Below are 22,328 nucleotides of genomic sequence, written 5' to 3' on the forward strand. Positions count from 1 at the left end.
CTGCTTTCTACCTTTGTAGCCTTACATGAGAGTTCGATACTAAATTAGATTAAATTATTATTATTATTTTTTTCAATAATAATTTCTTCTAACACAAAAAAATAATTTGATTGCTAAGTGATGAGAATTCGAACTCGAGATTTTAGATATATGATCATGTAGTACAACAGTGTAATGATATTTTTCGTCAAATGTAACTGAGAGATCTTAAATTTGACAAACACATTGGGTACTAAGGGGAGGGGCAAAGGCTATGGGCTAAAGACTAAATGTATCCCCCAAATGGAAACTACCCATGAAACTAGCCTACTTATTATTATTGAATGAGTTTAAATTTGAAATTTTTTTCTATTCACCACACATATTTTAAAATATAAGCTCATCTAACAGTGATGAGTAGGACGGTAAACGAAGATATTATTTTCTAGCTCAAGCTAGTTTTGTCCCATTAAAAATGAATTTTTATCATTTATTGCTAAATAAAATTTTAGCCTAAGCTAATTTGCATCCCCATTATTTTTTAAATACATCTTTAATTAAAAAAAGTTGAAGCATTGCAACGTACAAATAATTAAGGACAAATAATAATTATTAAAATTTAATCTGCAAAAGCGGCGAAAGAAAGCAGCAAGCACTCAACATTTTCCTGTAATTTAAAAAAATGAATTTTCTAATATAACTATCACCGCCGATAAAAGGAAAAAAAAAAAAAAGAAGAGGGAATATGTCCTCCTCTGCTCTCAGCTTCCCTATAAATACTGACGCAAGTCTCGCCTGTCCCGAGTACAAACAGAGTGCACTATCTCTGTTCTCTCTCTCTCTCTCTCCCCCCTGCTCAGCTCTCAGTAGGGTTTTGTTTTGTCTCTCTAGAACTCACACAATCCAATCGGACCGACATTTTCTCTCTCCTGATTCCCTTTCCTCAGCAGCGGAAGCGGAGCGAGTGGCCGAGAGAAATGGAGTCGTCAGCGACACATTTGGCCATGGCGGCTCTGGTTGGAGCTTCGCTGGTTGCCGTGTCGGCCTACTACATGCACCGCAAAACCCTAACTCAGCTATTGGAGTTCGCCAAGACGATGGAGAGGGAGAGGGAGAGGGAGGGGGACTCCGACGGCGGCTGTGACTCGCCGCAGCGCATGAAGAAGCGTAGAAGCCACGCGCGGCGCAAGGGCAGCGGCTATTACCGGCGGAACTCGGCGTCTTTGCCGGACGTGACGGCAATTTCCGGAGGGATTGGCGGCGATGATCATAGGCGCAACGGTTGCCTTCCCGTCGACGGTATTCCGGAGGGGTTGCCGAGGCTGCACACTCTCCCGGAAGGTATGGCTCAGCTGAACTTGTCACTACAGTAATCAATTTCGCTTTAATTTCTGACTTTCAATTTGATGCGTATAGCAGTACGTCGTGGCTTTTTGGACTGGCTTCATCACTTAGACTTGTGATATGGTTTTCATTAGATTATCAATGCCTTAAGTACTCCTTCTAAATTACTACTATGTATTGGTATTTTGTAACATAAGTTTGTACTAATTGAAATGCTAATAGGTATTGGCATAAATGGTGTATCTTTATGTTGAGAAGCATAGGAAGGACACTCATTTACTTTCATTTCTTTAGCTAACCAATGAACAATACTTTGTGTTTTTTCGGTCTGAGAACTTAGTTGTTGGAAGCCACCGCCGGATTAGGTATGTTGTGGCTACTGTGATTCATGAAGTTACTTGATTGTCCCATGAAGAAAGAAACAAAGAAAAGAAATTGATAGAATTCTGTGTGAGCAAATCTTTAACTGTCGAATAACAACAAGGAAAGATACTTACTTTGCACGACACAGATCGTATACGACAATTTTAATATATACGAAACAGACCGGATACACGACACAAATGCGATGAGACAAATTTTTCAAGCATATGTTATCCATGTGCAAACTGGCAAATGGATTTTAAATTTCCCCTTAACACTTAAGTGGCACTATAGGCTGGGTCAAGGTGGCAAAGAACTTACAATGAGATTAATGCAAGTAACGTGGAGATATTTTCTTTCATAATGTAAATTTGTTTATGCTTGAAATTGTTATCAGGATGGGAAATAATAGAAATGTTTAAATGCCTAGTGTTTCATGAGTTTCCAATTTAACCTCTGATTTGATTTCTTGCCTTCGAGTAAGATATTAGGGTTACTTTCTGTCATCCTCAAATTGTTGATATGAACAAACCAATGAGATAGGTGCCATTTTTCTGTGCTGTTTAAGTACAGAGTTCTTCTTTTTCAGGGAAATCTACTGAGCGTGCGAATTCAGTTAAGAGAACAGGCAGTCTTATCCAACAAATTTCTCCCAAGTCTCCAGTTGCAAGTGCAAGTGCCTTTGAGAGCGTAGAAGGATCAGATGATGAGGATAACATGACTGACAATTCTAAACTTGGCACTGTGGTGAGTTTATTCAGCTTCTGTGCATTGTCTGTCAGAGGCGGTGCAAACAACCATAATATTACTTGCACTAAAGTTAAAGTGACATGCTCTTGTTGGACTTTAGTTGTGGCCACACATTATTATCACACAATCCAGCTAAAGTTTATTTATCAGGCGAACTATTTATGTTGATTTCTGTTATTCATGAAACTTCCATACGGATCTCTGGACTACTTTGACATCACTTACAGGGGCCGGATGGTAAGATCATATATGAAAATTTACCGAACCATGTTAATGCCAACGGAGAGCAAATGCCTATAGCTGCTACAAGTATGATTAGGTCCCATAGTGTATCTGGTGATCTGCATGGTGTCCAGCCTGATCCAATTGCAGCTGATATCCTAAGGAAAGAGCCAGAACAAGAGACTTTTGCACGACTTAAAATTACTCCAACGGGTATGAATTCTCTCTTTGCTAGATATACACGTTTTTGGTTGATTTGTTTATTTATTTCATGCATATATTTACAAATATGTGTAGCTGTGAAGCGTTTTGGATAGACCTGCTGACTGCTGTATATGATTGAACATGACTTTTTGCTGAGTAGTCATATATATATATATTAATACATTAGTTCTATTAAATTTTCAATATCATTTTCAAGAAATATTCATGGTTGTACAATGTTCGTGGTCAAAATCTGAACATTGTTCCTTTCAACTTCCCCTGTTTACCATATTTGTGCTTCCTATTTGTTGGTTTTAATGATTCAATGATGGTGTTTTTGAAGTAGTTTTAAGAAGCTGATTGTAAATTGTAATATTGAAACTGGGGAATCAGGATGTCATCTTCATGGTTCTATCTTTATCTATAATTTTTCAGAAGTGCCATCTAGCGATGAAGCGGAGGTATACGAGGTTCTTCAAGAATGCCTCAAATTGCGAAAAAGATATTTATTCAGTGAGACAGTTGCTCCGTGGGAGAAAGAAATTATAACAGACCCAAGTACCCCAAAACCCAACCCAGCACCATTTTTATATACTTCTGAGGGGAAATCTGATGTGAGTTTGTACTTGGTAATTTAGTCTATAAGCTATAACTCAGGAAACCTGTGTTCTTCTGTTGTCCAATTAACATTCTCCTTTATTTGGCAGCATTATTTTGAAATGCAAGACGGGGTCATTCATGTGTATCCAAATAAAGATTGTAAGTGGCTGTTTTTGTGCATAGTGTTTGTTTGTCATATCTGAGGGACTTTTATTCGTTTGTGTTCTTTTTGATGATTTTCATATGTAGAGATCTTGATGCACATTTACCCTCCCTCCTCTTTTGCAGCAAAAGAAGACCTTTTTCCTGTTGCTGATGCAACAACCTTTTTCACTGACCTACATCACATACTCCGAGTTATAGCAGCAGGGAATATCAGAACTTTATGCCATCATCGGCTGAATCTTCTGGAACAAGTAAAAAGACTTGTTGATAATTTTTTAATCATTAAGATGCCTTCCAATGCTTTTTTCTACACGGCAGTAGTAATAGTTGTTTGACAATGTTCTTTTTTGTCAATCATTCAGAAATTCAATCTTCACTTAATGCTTAATGCGGATAGGGAGTTTCTGGCTCAGAAAAGTGCTCCTCATCGTGACTTTTATAATGTCAGAAAAGTAGATACACATGTTCATCACTCAGCATGCATGAACCAGAAACATCTGTTGAGGTTTATAAAATCAAAGTTGAGGAAGGAGCCTGATGAGGTAATTTGAAATCATTATGCAGATATGTTGTCCAGCAGTTATCTCATTTTTCTTCCATTTATTTCTATCAACTGTGGATAATCATTCCAAACTATCAAGTTTGTAAGGTGCTATGCATATAGTCACTCAACTGTTGGTTGCAATGAGATTTATTGTAATTTTGGTTATGGTTATTGCATGATTTTCACTAATACCTCAAGTTCTGTGCTTCTTATCAGGTTGTAATATTTAGAGATGGAACCTATTTGACCTTGAAAGAGGTTTTTGAGAGTTTGGATTTGACTGGGTATTCGTTTGCCTCTTTTAATTAATAAAAAAGATACATTTCTTATCTTATTATCAATCCTTGTTCAGGTATTTGTAATGTATATTTTAAGATGCCGGATGTAATATCTTTTCACATTTGTTTCAACAGATACGACCTGAATGTTGACCTTTTGGATGTTCATGCTGACAAGAGCACATTTCATCGTTTCGATAAGTTTAATCTTAAGTACAACCCTTGTGGTCAAAGTAGGCTCCGGGAGATTTTCCTTAAGCAGGATAATCTTATTCAAGGTATAGTTTTTTGTTTTCTCAACTATTATAAGGTTACTGGGTTATAGTTAAGAATTAGATATCTTAAACCATGAGCTTGAGTAGTCGTTTCTATCCAGTTCAAATCAATTTTGTTGAAGCTTAGTTTTTTGTCTTTGATCAATATATAAACTGTGGGATTTGATAATCTCTTCTTGAATAGGACGTTTCCTTGCTGAGCTGACAAAGCAAGTGTTTTCTGATCTTGCTGCCAGTAAATATCAGGTGCTTCCTTGCTCTTCTGTTTGCGGATGGGTTTTTATACATGTTCTAGTTTCTATCTTCTCTTCTTAGTCGCTTCTTTTGCAAGTATGCTTGTTAAGATGAGATTAGTTCTCCATATTGTGGTCGAGTTTTTAATTGTGTGATTTCTTGATTTATCTAAATTCATTTAACCATAGGGATATGTGGATAAGATTTAGGTTTCTGAGTTATCCTTCCCTTGCCATGTCTGACTATGGAACCAAAGGCCACTTGTTTGTCTTTGTTATCTTTCTGTATGTTTGGATAGATCAGCCTCGCCTGATGCTCCATTTCTTTTCTGCAGATGGCTGAGTACAGGGTATCGATTTATGGTAGGAAGCAGAGTGAGTGGGACCAAATGGCCAGTTGGATAGTGAACAATGAATTGTACAGTGGGAATGTTGTTTGGTTGATTCAGGTAAATGGAAAAATTGTACTTCTCTGTAACATTTGTAATAATCTTGGGATTGTATTGTACTGTTCCACTTAAGTACTTTTTTCAGATAAAATTCGTGAATGCTACTCATACGTTTAGTGCTTGTATGTTTCTTCTTCTTTCAGCTGCCCCGGCTGTACAATATATACAAGGAAATGGGAATAGTAACATCATTTCAGAACATTCTTGACAATATCTTTATTCCACTGTTTGAGGTTACTGTAGATCCAGATTCCCATCCACAGTTGCACGTTTTCCTGAAACAGGTTTGCCATCTTGTCAAAATCTACAATCTTTTCCCTGAAACATCTCTTTCTCTCTCTCGTGTGTGTGTTTCATGTTTCGAAGCATTTATCTATTTCCAAAATAAATGCTTGAGTTAAAAATGTTTGAAATTCCAGGTTGTGGGGTTAGATTTGGTGGATGATGAGACCAAGCCTGAAAGACGCCCCACGAAACACATGCCAACACCAGCACAATGGACCAATGTATTCAATCCTGCATTTTCATACTACGTGTACTACTGTTATGCTAATCTCTACGCATTAAACAAGGTACATATTCTGCAGACAGAGAATTTTATACCGTACTATGTATTCTATTACCTACATTCTATTCCCCATACAAGTTGGATGAACAACTTTGACTAGGGCAGCATTCTTGGGAATCCTCCTTTTCTTCTTCCAAAGTTGTCTGTCTCGTTCATTTTGGTTGCAACCCCAGGGCTTAGATTTCACGAATTTTGGTTCTTAACTTTACATGGCTTGGTTTGCATATTTGCTCACATATTTCGATGTTTATTTACGATGTTTATTGGTTGCTTATCTCGTTTTGTAGTCTTCCAAATTGTGATACTTCATATATGTTTGTCATAAATTGCCATCAAGTGCTGAGCTGTTGGAATTTTGTTTTCAGCTTCGTGAATCTAAGGGCATGACGACAATCAAATTCCGTCCACATTCTGGGGAGGTATTTATTAAAAGATTTATTTTCTATTTGATCACAAGTATTTCATAATGTGAAACTCATTTATTCAATATTTTTCAGGCCGGTGACATTGACCACCTTGCTGCAACATTTCTTACCGCAAATAATATTGCACATGGAATCAATTTGAGAAAATCTCCTGTACTTCAATATCTGTATTACTTAGCCCAGGTAAGGAAGAGAAAATATTCTTATTTTATATAAGCGACGTATCATTTGCAATTTTTGATTGGCTGCCATGTGCTGTTTGTTTCATCAGATTGGTCTGGCTATGTCACCCCTGAGCAACAATTCGTTGTTTTTGGACTACCATCGGAACCCTTTTCCTATGTTTTTCTTACGGGGTCTTAATGTTTCTCTTTCCACCGATGATCCTCTCCAAATCCACTTAACAAAAGAACCTTTGGTGGAAGAATATAGTATAGCTGCTTCTGTGAGCGCTCTCTTTCTCTCTCTCTACTCACTCTCACTTAAGCTAAAGGTATATAAAGGCCCAAATATTTAGAAGTTCTTCCTTTGCAGGTATGGAAATTGAGCTCATGTGATCTATGTGAAATTGCGCGTAATTCAGTCTACCAATCAGGTTTTTCACATGCACTGAAGGTAAGTTACCGCGTTACCGACATACATGATTTGTAGTTCTCACATATTGCAATTGGTTTTCTTTAGTATGTTAACCACATTTGTTTGGTTTGTGATAAGTTTTATGTTTATGATTTCTCTGCAATGGCATATAATATGTCCGAATAGTTCCTCTAGAGTTGAACTTGAGTCATCTAATTTTGTGGTGCAGTCGCACTGGATCGGTAGAGAGTACTACAAGAGAGGACCAGGTGGAAATGATATCCACAAAACAAATGTGCCTCATATCCGGGTGCAATTTCGTGACACGGTGTGGAACTTTCTCTGAGATTTTTTCCAGTCATAGTTTGTTCTATGCCTCATCTCTCTCTCACAGACACACACACACACACAGAGGAAAATACTGAGGGAACTAAGAAATTTACCAATCACTGTGCTTGCAGATCTGGAGAGAAGAGATGCAACAGGTTTATCTCGGCAAGGCCAATATCCCAAACGAAGTTGACAGGTGAATCCCAAAAGGCATATGCAACTTCAAGCCCTTCTTGAAGAGTAATATGATACGGGAGGTAGGACTGGATAGCGATTCTTGTTCAAATAATAGGTATTTTGGTAGAAAATCTTACCAAAACATATTTTTTCAGGTGAGGAAGTTGCACGTATGCCCTGTACCTCTGTGAAATTACGATAATCATGGAAACTGAGATTACGGGCACCGGAGAAGCCATATGCAAACACAAGGAAAACTTTGGTTCCAGAAATGAGGTGGACATGTATATGCTCGATCAAAAATACAAACAGCGAAAAAACGCCACTACATGGCCTTAAGTCAAATAAGAAGTGGTTTTTGTACCCAAGTTAATTAGGTTAAGTTAATAATTAGCCTCAATGTAACCTTAATAGCGTAATGTCGCAGTTAGTTTTATGTAAAACTATGTAAGATGTCACCATATAAAGACCTATCAGCAAGAGGAAAGAAACTCGCTTTGTTTCGAGTTTTCGCTCGTTTTTCACTGTACCGCATGAAATGCTTAGCAATGTTTGCCTTGTGCTCTTGCAACCTAACAGTACAACTCAAGATGCATACATGCAGCATTCAACACCATGAACAACCAAGTCTGAATGGCTTCATGGTTGAGAAATCAAAGACGAAAAACGGACCCGAGGTTGTTTCGTGAACAGCAGAGTCGAATTCGTTGGTAACCCAATTGCAGCGGGAACATCTTTCATAAAACTGAATACTCAACCAGTTTGGTGGCCAACGAGCAGCTTAACCAACCAAACTAACATTTCATTAGTTAGGAACTGACCAATAAAAGCAATACAAGCGTACATATAAAATGACACCACTTGGCAGAATCCTACCCCAGCAGGCCTGGATGGGCAAAGACCCTCTTTCTGTATAGTAAAATTGTAAACCAACTAGACATGTAAAATTTGAAATTCAAACAAATTTACTCAGTACATTCTCTCAACTTAGATAATGGCAACTACCAAAACAAGGAAATCGAGGATCGAGCTATCGACTCATAACGTAAATTTGAAAAGTAACCATAGAAAATTATTCACTTGGGGTGAAGGGAAAACTATTTTGCTATTTTTTGTACTGCTTTATCTCTTTCGTTATACCTTCAGCAAGTGAGTCAACATCGTTGTTCTTTCCGAAAAATTTCACAAATTCCATCTTGGGGCTCATCAAGTACCTGCACAAAATAATCATTGATTTCAATACTGGAATGACACAAACAACTATTTTTCGACTTCCACTCAAGAAAGCAGAACATAATGATTGAATACATACATGACTATGGAATGGTCCACAAGATAATCTGAGTCTTCTTCTGTTGTCTTCATATAGTACACACGATATGCATGAGCAACACTCCGTATCTCATCAGGGTTACCAGTTAAGCCAATCAGCTTTGGATGAAACTCTGAGACAGTTGAGAAAACATATCAGATAAGAAGAACTTACACTATGTGATGAATGGTCATTCTTAGTATATCTATGGTGCACACTTAAATCTTGAGAAGTACCCTTCACATATTCACGGACTTGCTCGACGGTATCCCTCTCAGGATCAACAGATATGAACAGGGGCACTATCTCAATCCCTGCATCTTTCTCTGCACACACGCAACAGACCATAAAAAATCTCAGCATCACATGCTTGAGATACAGAGGATCAAAGCTAAAGGTCATGCCTATTGAAATTCTATGATCTGCACTATCGGCGAGACAAGAGAAAAAAAAGGTTGACCCTCGTAAAAAAGTAAGACTTACTTAATTTATCAACCGCAGCAGCTAGCTTTACTAGCTCATCTGGGCAGATATCAGGGCAGTGAGTGAAACCAAAGTACATCAAAGTCCAATTCCCCAAAAAATCTTTTTCAGTTACTCGCTTCCCATCATGGTTGATAAGATTGAATGGACCCCCAATGGCAGCTTTTCCCACAGATGGTCCTTGCTTTACTTCCTTGGATGCCTTAAATATTTCTGCAGCAAAATATTGTCAATTAATAGAAACAAAATTTATATTACAGGGAAGTAAAAATGAGAAAAATCAGATATCGAGCCTACGAGAAGAAGCGAGAAGCAATGAATTGATACAAAATAATGACATTTTACTCTACTTTGAATGCAAACTGGACATAAACATTCGAAATGAAGAAGAATACAATGAGATATACTCAATCAAAAAGGCAACAGGTGACATGGACGCGCTTAATCATGTATTGCGTGCCTAATAGCCATATGAGTACTTATCACTGACTTAAATCAACATTAAGCACCTTATAAACCTGCAACTTGATGATGGGTATCCGTTATGCATCAAATACAACACGGGCAAGATCAAAGAGCACCGCTAACAAAGTTGCAGACCCACGAATTGAAGTCCAACATACAAAACTCACATACAATCCAACTCACCATAGTAGTCTACCTTCAATATGTTGTCTCTTTTCCTTGTCGTAATAGAGTATAATTCCGGCTCCAGTCGCCACCAGCAGCAGAAAACTCAACCACGAAACAGGCTGCAAAATCGCCCACAAAATCAAACGAAATTACATTCACATTTCCACCTCCAAACATCTAAGAAAAATCGTTATACGGCATCGTATAGATTACCCCTCCACGAATAGATTTTCCGGCATTACTACTCTCATGTGATTCCCCAGACTTGTTCCCTTCACCAGAATCACCAGATTTACCAGAATTTGCACTTTCCGAGGTTTTGGGTTCAGGGTTTCCTTGATTTTCCGCCGTAGTAATGGGTGTCGTTGAAAAAAGAGATCTTTGATAAATCGCCAACGACTGCAATTCAAGCAGATACCAGAAAAAACATATTAAATAAGAACAAACAACAGAAAAGGAAGTAAGCTCGAGTGTTTGGATGCAGAGAAACAAAAGGAGAACAAAGAATGCGAAGCTTGAATATTTGCTTGATTTTTCTCTAGAGGCAGACTGAGTATTAGCAGAAAAGAGTTGAAGGAGACGAACCTGTCCGAGGAGTGGAAGATGCCGATTTTGGAGAGAGTCGGCGAGCGGTGGCGGTGGATTCGGCAACCCGGATCGGATCACTGAGCGGTTGACGTGGCGGAGATGGTTAACGGTCCTGGAAATGATGGACGCCATGGATGGTGGAGTGGAGAGAAAGCTAAACCCTTTTCGGTTTTCTGGCGAAGAAAGCTAAAACCCCTTCTCGGTTTTCTTATCAGATTTGCAATGGCGTTTGGAGGTTTATATCTGTAACAGTGAGAATGGCCCAAAACCAAAAAATTTTGATGGGCTTTATGTTTTTGTAGAGGAGTTAGTACCCGTTTGGGACTAGCTGGTTTAGCATCGCTCTTGTTAAAAGTGCTTATTAGAACATGCTGAAGTAATTGTGCTTTTTAAGGTTTTCGTCACACTTTACATGGTCCGTCTGAAAGTTTGACTCTTAAAAAAACCCTCATGCTCAAAGGCTCTTTCGGTAACACTTCTAATAGAAGCACGTGGAAAGTTTTAGCAAAAAGGCCCTAAAAAGTACTTAAAATGCTCATTAAAATAAACACACGACTATTTATGTAGAATTCAGATCCTCTTTGTAAGGATCCCGAGAATCTATGAATCATGTCCATTCATCGTACATTATACAATCAATTTTTATCAAATACTGTTTGTGCTTAATTGTAAATAAAAATATTTAAAATAATTTCTGACTGCACGATGTACGATGAACGAACATAATTTACGAGTCTCCAAAATCTTCACCAAAAAATGCGGAGAGAATCCTGTTGGGTTTTTTTTTCAACCGAGCACTGTGAACACTTTTTGCCAATATGGTCGAAAGCACCTTTACTAATATGAATACACCTTAACTGTTTTAAAATGCATTTCCACGTACGCCCTTAGGCATTCCCCATTAGATCGAAAAATGTAAATGGGACACCAATAAATTGAACCAACACTTGTGTAACAATAGTTTATAAATATAAAACTTAGGTTACCTGATTCCTATACATAAATATAACTATCACACTCACTCAAACAATTGTGAAAGGTCTTAGAAGGGCTTTCTAAAGCACCTGGCATATGCTCTAATATTTAAGGGGGCGTTTGTTTGCCCTCACTAAGTTGGACTGGACTGGACTGGACTAGCTATTAGTCCAATACTGTGTTTGTTCCATGCTGGGACTAACATTAATGAGACTAAAGGGGACTAGCATGGACAAAACCCTTCACTAAGAGGTCTTAGCAAGACCCCCCAATAACCATGAGACTAGCTAAGACTATCTTCTCTTTCTCGTCTTCGTCATGCTCAACGACCACTCTCGACAGACTCCTCGTCATCTCCGGTCACCTAGATCAATCATTAACTTTCCGACTCTCTTTCAAATCCATTTCACAACCAACTTTCATACAAAATATACCAAATTTTAGCTGGGAGTGACAAGATTACGATCTTACTTGAATCGAGGCCAAAATGTGGTCGAATGTGGCTGGAAAATGGCCTGGAAGTCTCGGCCTGTTTGGGCTTCTTCAAATCCATGACAGATTCGAGCATTCAAAGCTAAGATCTCGGTCCAGGGATGGTGATGAATTTTTTGGCGGTGCTAACTTCATCCAATTTAACGAGGAAATGGTAGGAAAAAATGAAGAAAAAGATAAGATCATAATAAAATATTAATAATTTATATATTAAATAATATAATATTATAATTTGTTATTATCCAGCTTCTTAGTCCAATACTGCACCAAACGCTTCACTAAGTTAATCCAATTTAATCTAGTCTAAGCCAGTCCAACTTAGTCCTTGAAGCTAATCCAGTCCGAGATAGTCCAGCGCAACAAACGCCCCCTAAAGAGACGGGAAACTGTCCCATTTCTAACCACACTAATACTATCCCAACAATTGCCAAGTACAGATTTTTATCACAAAATGCCTCGCCTATTGCTAGGTGTAGAGATTTATCGCAAAATGTGTCGGTGTTACTAGAAGTAAAACCATTCTCATATACTGTATTTTGTTTTCTCAATGCACTGGGACTTATATTTAACATGTGGTCGGCAGAAAGCGTTTGTCATCCCAGAAAAAGCATTCAAATGCAAATCTTAAAAACTTAAAATTTGGCTCCACTCTTGAAGGCAGTGGAGAAAGAAAGGAATATGATTCCATATGTACACACATGTTTGGAAAACCAGGCCAACGACCGCTCAGGTATCACCCTTCATCGACCATCTTTGAAAGACTGCAGCCAGGAAAAACAAAAGCAGATGCCATCAGACGCTAAATAACATATGTTTTCAACGATTCGGAGTGAACAATTATTTCAAGGAAAAGAAACTCACATCTTCCATGTTCTTCGAGAAATCCTTCATCTGCTCGGCAAGCTGTTCCTTCTTCTTTGCAGCTGCATAACCAAAACCAATTTATAACACCCTCAGCATGATATACTCAAAGGTGCAGCACGCCAAACAAAATCGTTTAAGTACAAAGTAAACGTTACCAATATTTTGAATATCTTCAATCCTCTTCGATGTTTTCACAGCAAACCTTTGGAATGCACGGCTGAAAAACCAGAAAACTTCTAAGTTAGGTATAAATAATCGTCACAGGTAAAAACTACAGTCTGTGACTATTCTAAACAACATGCAAACAATTTTTGTATGTAAGGACATGGAAGTTAGCAATGATCCCAATGACAGATAGTCATCGCTCCTAGTAATGTAAATGAAGAAGCACTTGTGTAAAAAAGTTAAGTCGTGAATTAAGGACCACATAACCGGTCCACCATAGAGGGCAATAGAAATTGAGAAAACTAGAACATCAAGAGAGAGATAAAAAAACACGTAGCGTAGGACCCGATTTTACTCATCCAAATAATGCAGAACATAATTTTCAAGAACATAGAAAAAGATCTCAGCTCTTTGGTTTGTTAATTTCGCAGTCATCTCTAAAATCATTACAAGCCCACGCAGAGTCATCATTAGGCATAACACGATAAACGTGGGTGAAGCAGGAATACATTCATGGTTGAGCTAATTAACTACGGTCTATGTATGAACATTTCTCTTACAAAGGGACATACGTACATGCATAACATGAGTATAATTCATCAGACAAAACTACAGTCATTGGAATTTGGCATCGGAAGATCAAGACAATTTCGCTACAAAAGAGCAATTTATTGAGGAAGCAAATCATCTTGAAGGCCAAAAAAATGAAGCTTTATTTAACAACTTGCGAAATCATTTAGAAAAAAACTTCAGGGTCCAATCAATTCAAACCAATATGCGTCACCAGGCGTAAATAGCATCTCCACATCAATGTGCATAATGCACCAAACCATAAAGTAAAACACCAAGAAGAGAACGTTAAAACAGTAGAATCCTTCCCTACAACGACACCAAGAAATATGGCAAAATATTCTCAACCCTACAAAGCTGCAGTGAACTAAATGTTAAACTGCAGGCAAAACAAATCGAAGGCTTTGTGAGCTTATTTCGCTTCTGGGAGCATACAAATCAGAAATCTATCAGTTCCGACAGCTTATTGAGAAGCTTCACCCACTACCTCAATAGTCACCAGCACGCGAAAATAAAACCGATACCAAAAAACAAAAGTTCCCACCCCCAAAAACAAAAGATTCCCACCCCAAAAAACAAAAGATTCCCACCCCACAACGCACATAACATATCAGAGAAAATTGAAATATAACAATAAGAACCGTTCTTTGGCGGCGAAAATTTCCTCAAAGCATCCAAAGCCGTAGCACCATAAAATGTTGGCGCCACAGCTGATAAACAAAATCGAAGCTTTGAGCTAATTTTGCTTCAAGGGAACGAGCCAATCGGGAACGGAGATGTCCGTGTGGCCAGAGAATGAAGCTTTCAACAAATGAACAATCCGACAATCAAAGCTAATCATATAGGATCAAAGGGATCGAGAAATCACCTGTTGGCGAGGCTATCGACCAGAAGCTCATTGACGAGGTACGACACGACTCTGTTCATGAAGTTCCCACCGCCCGCCATGGCCGTATGCTCAAGTCACCTGATTAAATAGAGAGCAAATTCGCACTCGATTCAGAAAAAAGAGGCGCGAGAGATTCGACTAAACCCTAAAGCCCTAATGTGATTGGAGACTGAGAAAACCCTAATTTTTTGGGAAGTTTTTTTTTTTTTTTGAAGAACTTTTTTTGGGAAGTTTTACCTGAACAGCGTTGGCGATCAGACGTTCGCGCAGCTTCTCGATCTCCCAGAGAGAAGAATCTTCTATTATACGGACCTTAGGCCCACTGGGCTAAATTCATACAGACCTTTTAGACACGAGTCGTACTTTGAGTTAACTATAAACGTAGTAGATTAAAAAGGGAGATCTTAAATTTTAATCCGACTCAATTCATTTCCTTCTCGCTCATTTAGAAATAAGTAAACATGTCATAGTTGTATTAATTAATAAACCTTTCGAGTTTAAATACGGTTGAACTTAAATTCATTTTTAAGGCGAATTTTGTGACAAAACAAATGTTTTGTCAGCGAAAAAAAACATGTATGTTATACTAGAGTATTGCAATGGTCGTAATACAAGTCAACCGCACACTATTGTGAGTAGTCAAACTCATCTTGTACATACAATGCCTGACATGGTGGTCATGTTACTTCACATGACAAAAACTTAAGAAATTGTATTTGTACGTGAGTTGTTTGGAAGCTTCAACCAATAAGTGAAGGATCGTGTGTATAACATGTGACAGCCCGTTCCAGAAATATTACAACGTACGTGTGAAAAGACAAAATTGCCCCCAGTTCGATTTCTTTACGTTTATTGGTTGTTTTTGAGTTTGGTTGGCATATTGTAGGCCACACACATTTTCCCACACACCACAACCTTTCCTCCTGTTTCCTGCACACTGTCCCGAGTCCCCATTCCTTCCCATTTCCTTTGAAACGTACGGACACACCCACAAACCTATCAAACCTTCACAGATCGTGGAATCCAAACACATATTCAAGCTCGTGAGGCTTGTAGGAGTCCAACCATACCTTTTTCAGGTAAGAACACCTTCGTTTTCACGTCGAATCCACGATGCCCGATTTCGGGTACTGTTCATGCACACATGATTTCTCACGTTTTAGGAAATTTCAAGCTTGTAGGAAGCTTGGTGAGGTCCCTAGGAGGCTCGGGGTGGTTCGTTTGAAGGTTTTGGACGTCGGGATCACGAGTTTCGAGGTTGGCCGGAGTTGGGGTGATTTTCCAGGTGAGACTTCGTGGTTTTTAGCACTTGAAAGTGGTATGATTGTGTTCCTCTCGTTGTAAGCTTCATTTTGGTACCAATTTTGTGAAATTTGGTTGAAAAACGAAGAAGATATCGAAGTTTGAAATTTTCCCGATTTTCCGGTGCCGGCGACGGCACTGGAGAAGACGACGGAATATTCGGTCAAGTCTGACGGAATATTCCTGACGCCGTTGACAGAAACCGTTAGGGATAACGGAATATTCCCTTACGGCGTCAGTTGATGCCGTCAGCGTGCCAGGCACGTGCCTGCGCGTGGCCGGCGCGTGTGGCCGTGCCTTGGCCGGCGCGTGAGGGCGCGTGCGGTGGTGAAAAATTATTTTAAAAATATGGGGATGTTCCTGAGGTTGAGTAGATCACGTTGGTGTATTCATGCACCCCATTTGAGCATTGTATGAGAAGTTATTTCAAAAGGTTGGTTATGTGCTTTAAAATTAACGTTTTTGTAGTTGTTTCGCATATAGGTGATACCTATCCCGAGGACGAGCGTGGTCACTCGAGGCAGGGGGGCTACGACCCTTCCACATATCAGTAAGTGGGCTTTTGGTTTTCCATATATACCTATATACTTATATTTTCCCAGAAATTGATTTGAATTGTCATTTGCCATATGCCATGCATTAGATTATCGTTATTTATGCATCATTGGTTGCATTATTAGTTGTATATATATACATATGCATATTGGGTGCTGCGGACGCACATGTAAGTGCCAGGTAAGTGTTATTCATGTTTACATTCAATGGCGATTTGAGATGCTTAGAGAGCTCATAACTTGCACCCCCGGTGTTAGTGCTCCCGCCCAGAGTAGGGCACAGTCCTTCACGTGATGTTCACCTCCCGCACCACACGCTCAACTTGGATCCAAGTTAGGTGCATAGTCCTGTCGTACAGACCATATTAGGTGGTTCCGACTCGTAGGTGACCCGCGATTATTCGCACAGCCTTCACGTGATCGTAGCACTAGAGCGTTTATATGTATTACACCCGGGCTTGTCGTACAAACCACTTTAGGTGGTTCCGACTCGTGGGCAGGTTTAGTTATTGAGATTGAGATTTGAGCTCTAGATTCAGCCGTACAGGTCACGTTAGGTGACTCCGGCTGCCAGACTATATGATATTAATATGATTTTCACCTGAGCACTTGCATTTCATTGTGAGATTTGGCATGGCATATCCTGGAGCATGATTGATATATATATATATATATATATATATATATATATATATATATCTATACGTACATATGTTTATTTTCTGGGAAGTATACAGGTTTTACGGCGAAGGGTTATAACTTATTTATTAAATGGTTTTCGAAAAGCTTTGTTTTTGCCCATTCACGCTTTTGTTTTGCACCCCTCCAGGTTCTAGTTGTCTAGCAGGTTCGGTGGTTTCCCAGAGGGCTTTCCCGGCATTTCTGACAGACGATCACCAGCGTAGGGCCACCTTCGGGTGTACTGTTGTTGTGTCATTTTCTTTTGGACTGCTTTAGGCGTTATGCTCTGAACTTGTGTCACACTTACGTTTGCACCTATTATCATTTCATGTAAACCAGTTTTTATTTATTCGTATTACTATTTCCATGATTGTTTCATTAGCTTCCGCACTGTGCACATGGTTACGTCACCTCCGCGTGACGGCCAGCACGCCCTGATCTCGGTCGGGGCGTGTCATAACAAATAATAAATATCTAAGGGCTCATTTAGATGTAATTTTAAAATAACTGAAAACATTTTTTATAAAATTGATTTTGGATTCCAAAACACTTAAATGATTTTTTAGGAAGCATTTAAAATACTTTTTCAGAATTCACTTAAATTTTTACTAAAAATTAGTTTGAAAAAACATTTTGACCAAAAACGATTTCCATCAGATTAAGAAAGGACACCAAAGCAACAACACTACTCGAATATGCAGCCGCCATCTCTCTCTCAATAATCTTGGTGAAACAAATTAACAAAACCTGATGAAGTGTAGTGTAACACGCACTTCTCCAATAGCTTGTTGATGAAGCCACAAAATACTAAGCTGAAAACAGCCCCATAAACTTTTTTGGCATGGCGAGTTAACAGTCACGGATCACTTTCTGTCAAATAAATCATTAAGTGTGACTTTAATGTTATCCATTTAATGTTATGACTGTTTTAATTATTAAATTTGATTTCCACAATTGTTTAAGATCTTCTATTTCAATCTCAACTATTTATTTTTAATATTATTCAATGTTATGTAGTAGTGAAAAAAAATAAAGCAAAGAATAGGCATCAACTTTCTGGACAAGATGAGTCAAAGACACAAATACCAGTTTGAATGCAAATAGTCAACATGTAATAGTTGTATACAACTTTCACAACATTGATCATGTGACGAGCACGCGAGGAGCGAAGGTGATTGTATTAGGATCAATAATTTTTCTTGCATCTCACATGTTTGATGGTGTGTATTTGGATGACTGTTTTGTATATTTTACCAAATTTCACTTGTGTAATGTTGTGAAACATGATTTGCAGGGCAATTCACCATGGTAAATCAGCCAGGATAATTACCATGATCTAGTTTCTTGGATGATTGGAATTTGCCAAAACAAAAACTAAGAACATACAAGTTGCTTCAGCAGCTGTTGCTGTACTAATTCAATTCAATTCAATTAAAAAAAAAAAAATGAAACAAGAATCTTGAACAGAAATCCGAAACGTGTTACTTTCGATTCTTATCGCTATAAATGTGCCACAAAAATTTGATTCCATGTGTCCGGAACTCCAGGAAGGCACCAATGTATGCAATCTGAATTGTGCAGCACATCAGCCTTTTGCTCATCAGTTAGTACTTGGCCTCCGGTTTCGGTGTAAACTTTTGTGTGAGCATCAACTCTGTAATTTGACATCTGCGTTACATTGAGTACTGAAACCGGAAATTTCATTTTGTTTATTACTTCGGACACCACACGCATGATCTTCTTGTCCGAACCAGTTCCCCAGAATCCCTTTTTCATGTATGGCTTTGTTTCGTTGAAGCATCTCATCCCATCTGGATTTTCCCAGTCTGCGCTTCTGCAGAATTAGAGATTTAACTTGTTACTCAAGTCATTAGTAAAAACATACTCTGCATAATTTTTATCTTGTGTTTAATCATAGCAAGTTGTGTATGGGAGAGATACCTCATGTGTGTAGGGGACATAGTAGTGAAAAAAACACGGGTCTTGTTCGGATTCACATTTGTGTCGACCCAGTTAGCCCATGTCTTCAATGCTATTCTGTAGGCAGCCGGTGCTTCCAATTCTTCGTACCCTTCTTCTCCGTTTGGAAACGAGCCCCAGCTGTGTTCAATTACACATTGTTGCTCAGATTGATCAATCTTAAACCAAAAAGAAAATGCCGATACTCCATTGGCAAAGTTAAATTTCTTAGAAAACAAAATATGCACAAATAGAACCGGTTATGAACTTTTAATCAGAATAGAACCCGGAAATATAAAGACTGTTTGTTTGGTTCCTCTTCATTTTAATGTCTCTACGGTTCTACTTCTGTTATAAGTTTTTAACTGGCTCTATTTATACATATTCCTCTAAACTTACTATGATTTGATCGTGTAGCCGCTCATCCACCAAACGTAAGTGTTGAACACAAGGATATCAACTCCTGTCCAGTATTTGGCATGCTTGGCAACTGAATCCACTTTTAGTATTCTTTCCTTCGGATTTCCGATTATCTGTTCATCAGAATTGGAATCAACGAGAAATGGAGCCCAGTAGAATTCAATACTTGCATTATACTCCTGAAGATGGAAAGATTTTGATTAGCTTCAAGCCTTCAATTGTTTTCTTTAATCGTCGTTTCAACTGAGCGAAAACTAAGAACTATACGTACCTTGGCACTGAAGACTGTGTGAGAGTGCCCGCGTCTTATGGACTTTTGGTCCTCTGGTATGATGGATTCAACCATACAGACTAGAGATTGCCATTGACCTCTTTGCAAAGAATCCCCAACAAAAAGTAGCCTCTTTCCGCTAAGTTTCTTAAGAACAACTTCTGGATCAAATCTACATACAAAGTTGTAAGAAATTAACTGTTTAGAAAAACAGAACTTCATGCAGTACGTATTTAAATTAATCCATGAAGATTGCGTATGCCTCTGTATAAACTAGCATATTATCAGTACTCCGAAATAGTCATCTTGCACTCATCCTTCCTTTGTTTTTGTAACTTCGGAAGATGTAAGATGATTTTTTTCGGAGTGCAGATAACAGCTCCCAATAAATATATCAACATTCTAGCTTGCATAATAAACCGCATAGATGTGTTTTGACATGCATTGTAAGTTACCAACCTTGGCAATGTGCAATCTTGGATCTGCCATTGCCAGTAGCGATAGCCAGAATCCGGACGTCCATTCTTGACACACGAAACTTGCCTATCAAGATACGGGCAACTTCTATCCGAGTAAAGAGGCTCGATCGAACGGTTGAACACCCACTTTCCATTTTCAATGCTGCACTCCTCAGGGTCAAACTCAAACCTATCATCTAATATGGTATCCCTCAACTTATCCAGTGTAGCATTTCTATTTTCTGTTAGACAGTGATTGGTGACCACAAAACATCAATTAGGAAAATTTTAGTTGGAAAAAAAAATCAGTAGTTAATTAGACTTACTATTTTTCGAAGTGGCATTGGTTTTGGAACATGATTTAACTTTGAAAAAAGGGTTGGAGGAAAGAATGATGCCAATCCGTTCGGTGTAGAGGAGACTGATGAAGGCGATAGCGCAGACCATGATAATTGGAAAATGTAGCTTTCCGCGAAACACTTTCATTGCGCCAGATGCAGTCGATGGAGGGAAGCTCATGGCTGTGGAGAGGGTGGAGTGCTAGAGAAAGGTTTTGAAGGGAGGATTATATGAAAGGGTGTGTGGGCAAACAGAATGATGAGGACGTGTTTTATTTTTGGGGAATCTTTTGGGTTTTTGAGTAGGAGTGAAGCTAAAGGAATGGATTATTTAAAGGAGAAGGTTTAGGGGTGAGTTGCAAGGCTAACATCTTGGGTTCCTTTTCTGTCCTCTGCATATACATATAGTGGGGAGCTGGCCATGGCCCTATATGATGATCATCCAACAACTGTTTTATTGCTAAAGTAGCTCAGAATCTTTCATTAGGTGAGAAAAAAGCTACTGCTATTTTTATAGATAGGGTAACAAAGAAGGGAGGTTCTCTCTTTTGACTTCTTTGGCTATCTGGTAGGATTCATCCATCATATATATATATATGTGTGTGTGTGTGTGTGTGTGTGTACGTATTTGAATAGGAGCCGTCTGTTTATAATCGGACTATAGGTATATACTCGGTAAAATCCGATTAAGGGGACAAACCTTTCACCAACGTAGATTCCTGTTAAGGAGAGATTCTAGGGTTCAACCCAGTGGCGGAGGCCATTTAAAGAATCTAGGAGGACCAAAAGCGCATTTGTTAACAACTTTCTAGTATAATTACGTGAAAGTTCAAAATTACGTAAGTCAATTAATTGGAGCCATATCATAGCTGAGGAGGCCATGACAACCTCGAGTCTACATGTAGTTCCGCCACTGATTCAACCGATTGTGTGTCAGTTTATTAATATTCATCACGCTAAACACAATAAAGAAATAATGCTAATATAATATACATACTCGGTTACATGTTGAAATCTCGGTTTCAACTTATAAAATCTCACTATTAGACTAACTACTTAGCTTGAACTGTATAAAGTATATGTCTCTCTGTTGGTTCCAGTAATCAATCAGCAGCCAATATTTCATTTTCAGGTTGTTAAAGGTGTATTGATTGAATGATGAGAGAGCATGTTGAGGTAGAGTATTGTACTGAATTTTCGATGTAGCAGCAGCATACCAGTACCACGTATCTGCTTGTGCACATCATGATCATTATCAATGAAAGCCACTCAAAACTTTTGTTCTCAAAGACAAGACTCGAGAAGTTTACTTATATTTAGAATGTCATGATATTATTATTCTAAGTCAACGACAAAACTCGAGAAGTTTACTTATTTTTTGGAAGCCTCAATGATTTTATTTTAAATCAATTACGTATTGTGAGTACGTTTTAACTTTTTTGCATAGTCAAGTGTGACTGATTTGTAACACTGTTGCAAAAACATGTGGAGGAGAAGCTTTATGCAGTTGTTATAGACATGGTAACTAGGATTAATGTGGATGAACAGGTACAGTTCTGAGATTTTGACCTAGATATGGAAAAGTCTGAATTAGCAAATCTGGCAGAACAGGTTCATGAAATTTGGGGTGATGGTGGTATGATGCTGTTGGCGTGGAAAATTAATCCAACCTAACATTGACATCATCGTCCACTGCAACAAAAATCATCCCATGTCAATGATTGCTTAGCATTAATTTAGGTTTGAAGTTAGCTGCAATTTTACTCCAGATTTCATTTATTTAAGCGATGATCAACTTGTAAAGTCCATCATTATAAATACCACCAGGATCATCTTTGTGAGAATCGAGAATCCGTGAATTATATCCGTTCATCGTATATCGTGCGGTCAGT

The 22,328-nt window shown here is 38.5% G+C and overlaps 4 protein-coding genes across 5 annotated transcripts; 1 reads left to right on the forward strand and 3 right to left on the reverse strand.

The window, feature by feature from the left end:
• Positions 1-720: 720 nt before the first annotated feature.
• On the forward strand, positions 721-7,988 carry LOC137745329 (AMP deaminase-like). Of its 2 annotated transcripts, none has more exons than XM_068485273.1 (20): positions 721-1,320; positions 2,276-2,433; positions 2,664-2,871; positions 3,298-3,476; positions 3,570-3,621; positions 3,751-3,878; positions 3,990-4,169; positions 4,388-4,455; positions 4,585-4,727; positions 4,909-4,970; positions 5,293-5,406; positions 5,550-5,690; positions 5,826-5,978; positions 6,340-6,393; positions 6,472-6,582; positions 6,671-6,844; positions 6,934-7,014; positions 7,205-7,303; positions 7,437-7,501; positions 7,638-7,988. In XM_068485273.1, the coding sequence occupies exons 1-20, from the start codon at positions 957-959 to the stop codon at positions 7,639-7,641; spliced, it is 2,538 nt and encodes an 845-aa protein (XP_068341374.1). In that variant the 5' UTR covers positions 721-956; the 3' UTR covers positions 7,642-7,988. The 2 variants fall into 2 exon arrangements, 1 of the variants encoding a protein (XP_068341374.1); XR_011069680.1 differs by having other exon boundaries at positions 838-1,320; positions 7,437-7,562.
• Positions 7,989-8,373: 385 nt separating this feature from the next.
• On the reverse strand, positions 8,374-10,751 carry LOC137745330 (protein SCO1 homolog 1, mitochondrial-like). Its single transcript, XM_068485274.1, has 7 exons — positions 10,496-10,751; positions 10,124-10,309; positions 9,939-10,029; positions 9,278-9,490; positions 9,031-9,120; positions 8,795-8,927; positions 8,374-8,696 (listed from the first exon to the last, which is right to left on the reverse strand). The coding sequence occupies exons 1-7, from the start codon at positions 10,628-10,630 to the stop codon at positions 8,588-8,590; spliced, it is 957 nt and encodes a 318-aa protein (XP_068341375.1). The 5' UTR covers positions 10,631-10,751; the 3' UTR covers positions 8,374-8,587.
• Positions 10,752-12,444: 1,693 nt separating this feature from the next.
• LOC137745603 (uncharacterized) lies at positions 12,445-14,810 on the reverse strand. Its single transcript, XM_068485579.1, has 5 exons — positions 14,691-14,810; positions 14,433-14,531; positions 12,985-13,046; positions 12,827-12,888; positions 12,445-12,726 (listed from the first exon to the last, which is right to left on the reverse strand). Exons 2-5 carry the CDS (start codon positions 14,510-14,512, stop codon positions 12,706-12,708), a joined length of 225 nt encoding a protein of 74 aa, XP_068341680.1. The 5' UTR covers positions 14,513-14,531; positions 14,691-14,810; the 3' UTR covers positions 12,445-12,705.
• A 3,615-nt stretch (positions 14,811-18,425) lies between these two features.
• Positions 18,426-20,688, reverse strand: LOC137744186 (protein trichome birefringence-like 3). The gene is made up of 6 exons (XM_068484050.1): positions 20,425-20,688; positions 20,100-20,340; positions 19,641-19,812; positions 19,349-19,548; positions 18,932-19,090; positions 18,426-18,824 (listed from the first exon to the last, which is right to left on the reverse strand). Exons 1-6 carry the CDS (start codon positions 20,615-20,617, stop codon positions 18,491-18,493), a joined length of 1,299 nt encoding a protein of 432 aa, XP_068340151.1. The 5' UTR covers positions 20,618-20,688; the 3' UTR covers positions 18,426-18,490.
• Between the last annotated feature and the right edge of the window lie 1,640 nt (positions 20,689-22,328).

This window comes from Pyrus communis, chromosome 9 (assembly GCF_963583255.1).
Source record: "Pyrus communis chromosome 9, drPyrComm1.1, whole genome shotgun sequence".
In the NCBI taxonomy this organism is placed as follows: Eukaryota; Viridiplantae; Streptophyta; class Magnoliopsida; order Rosales; family Rosaceae; genus Pyrus; species Pyrus communis.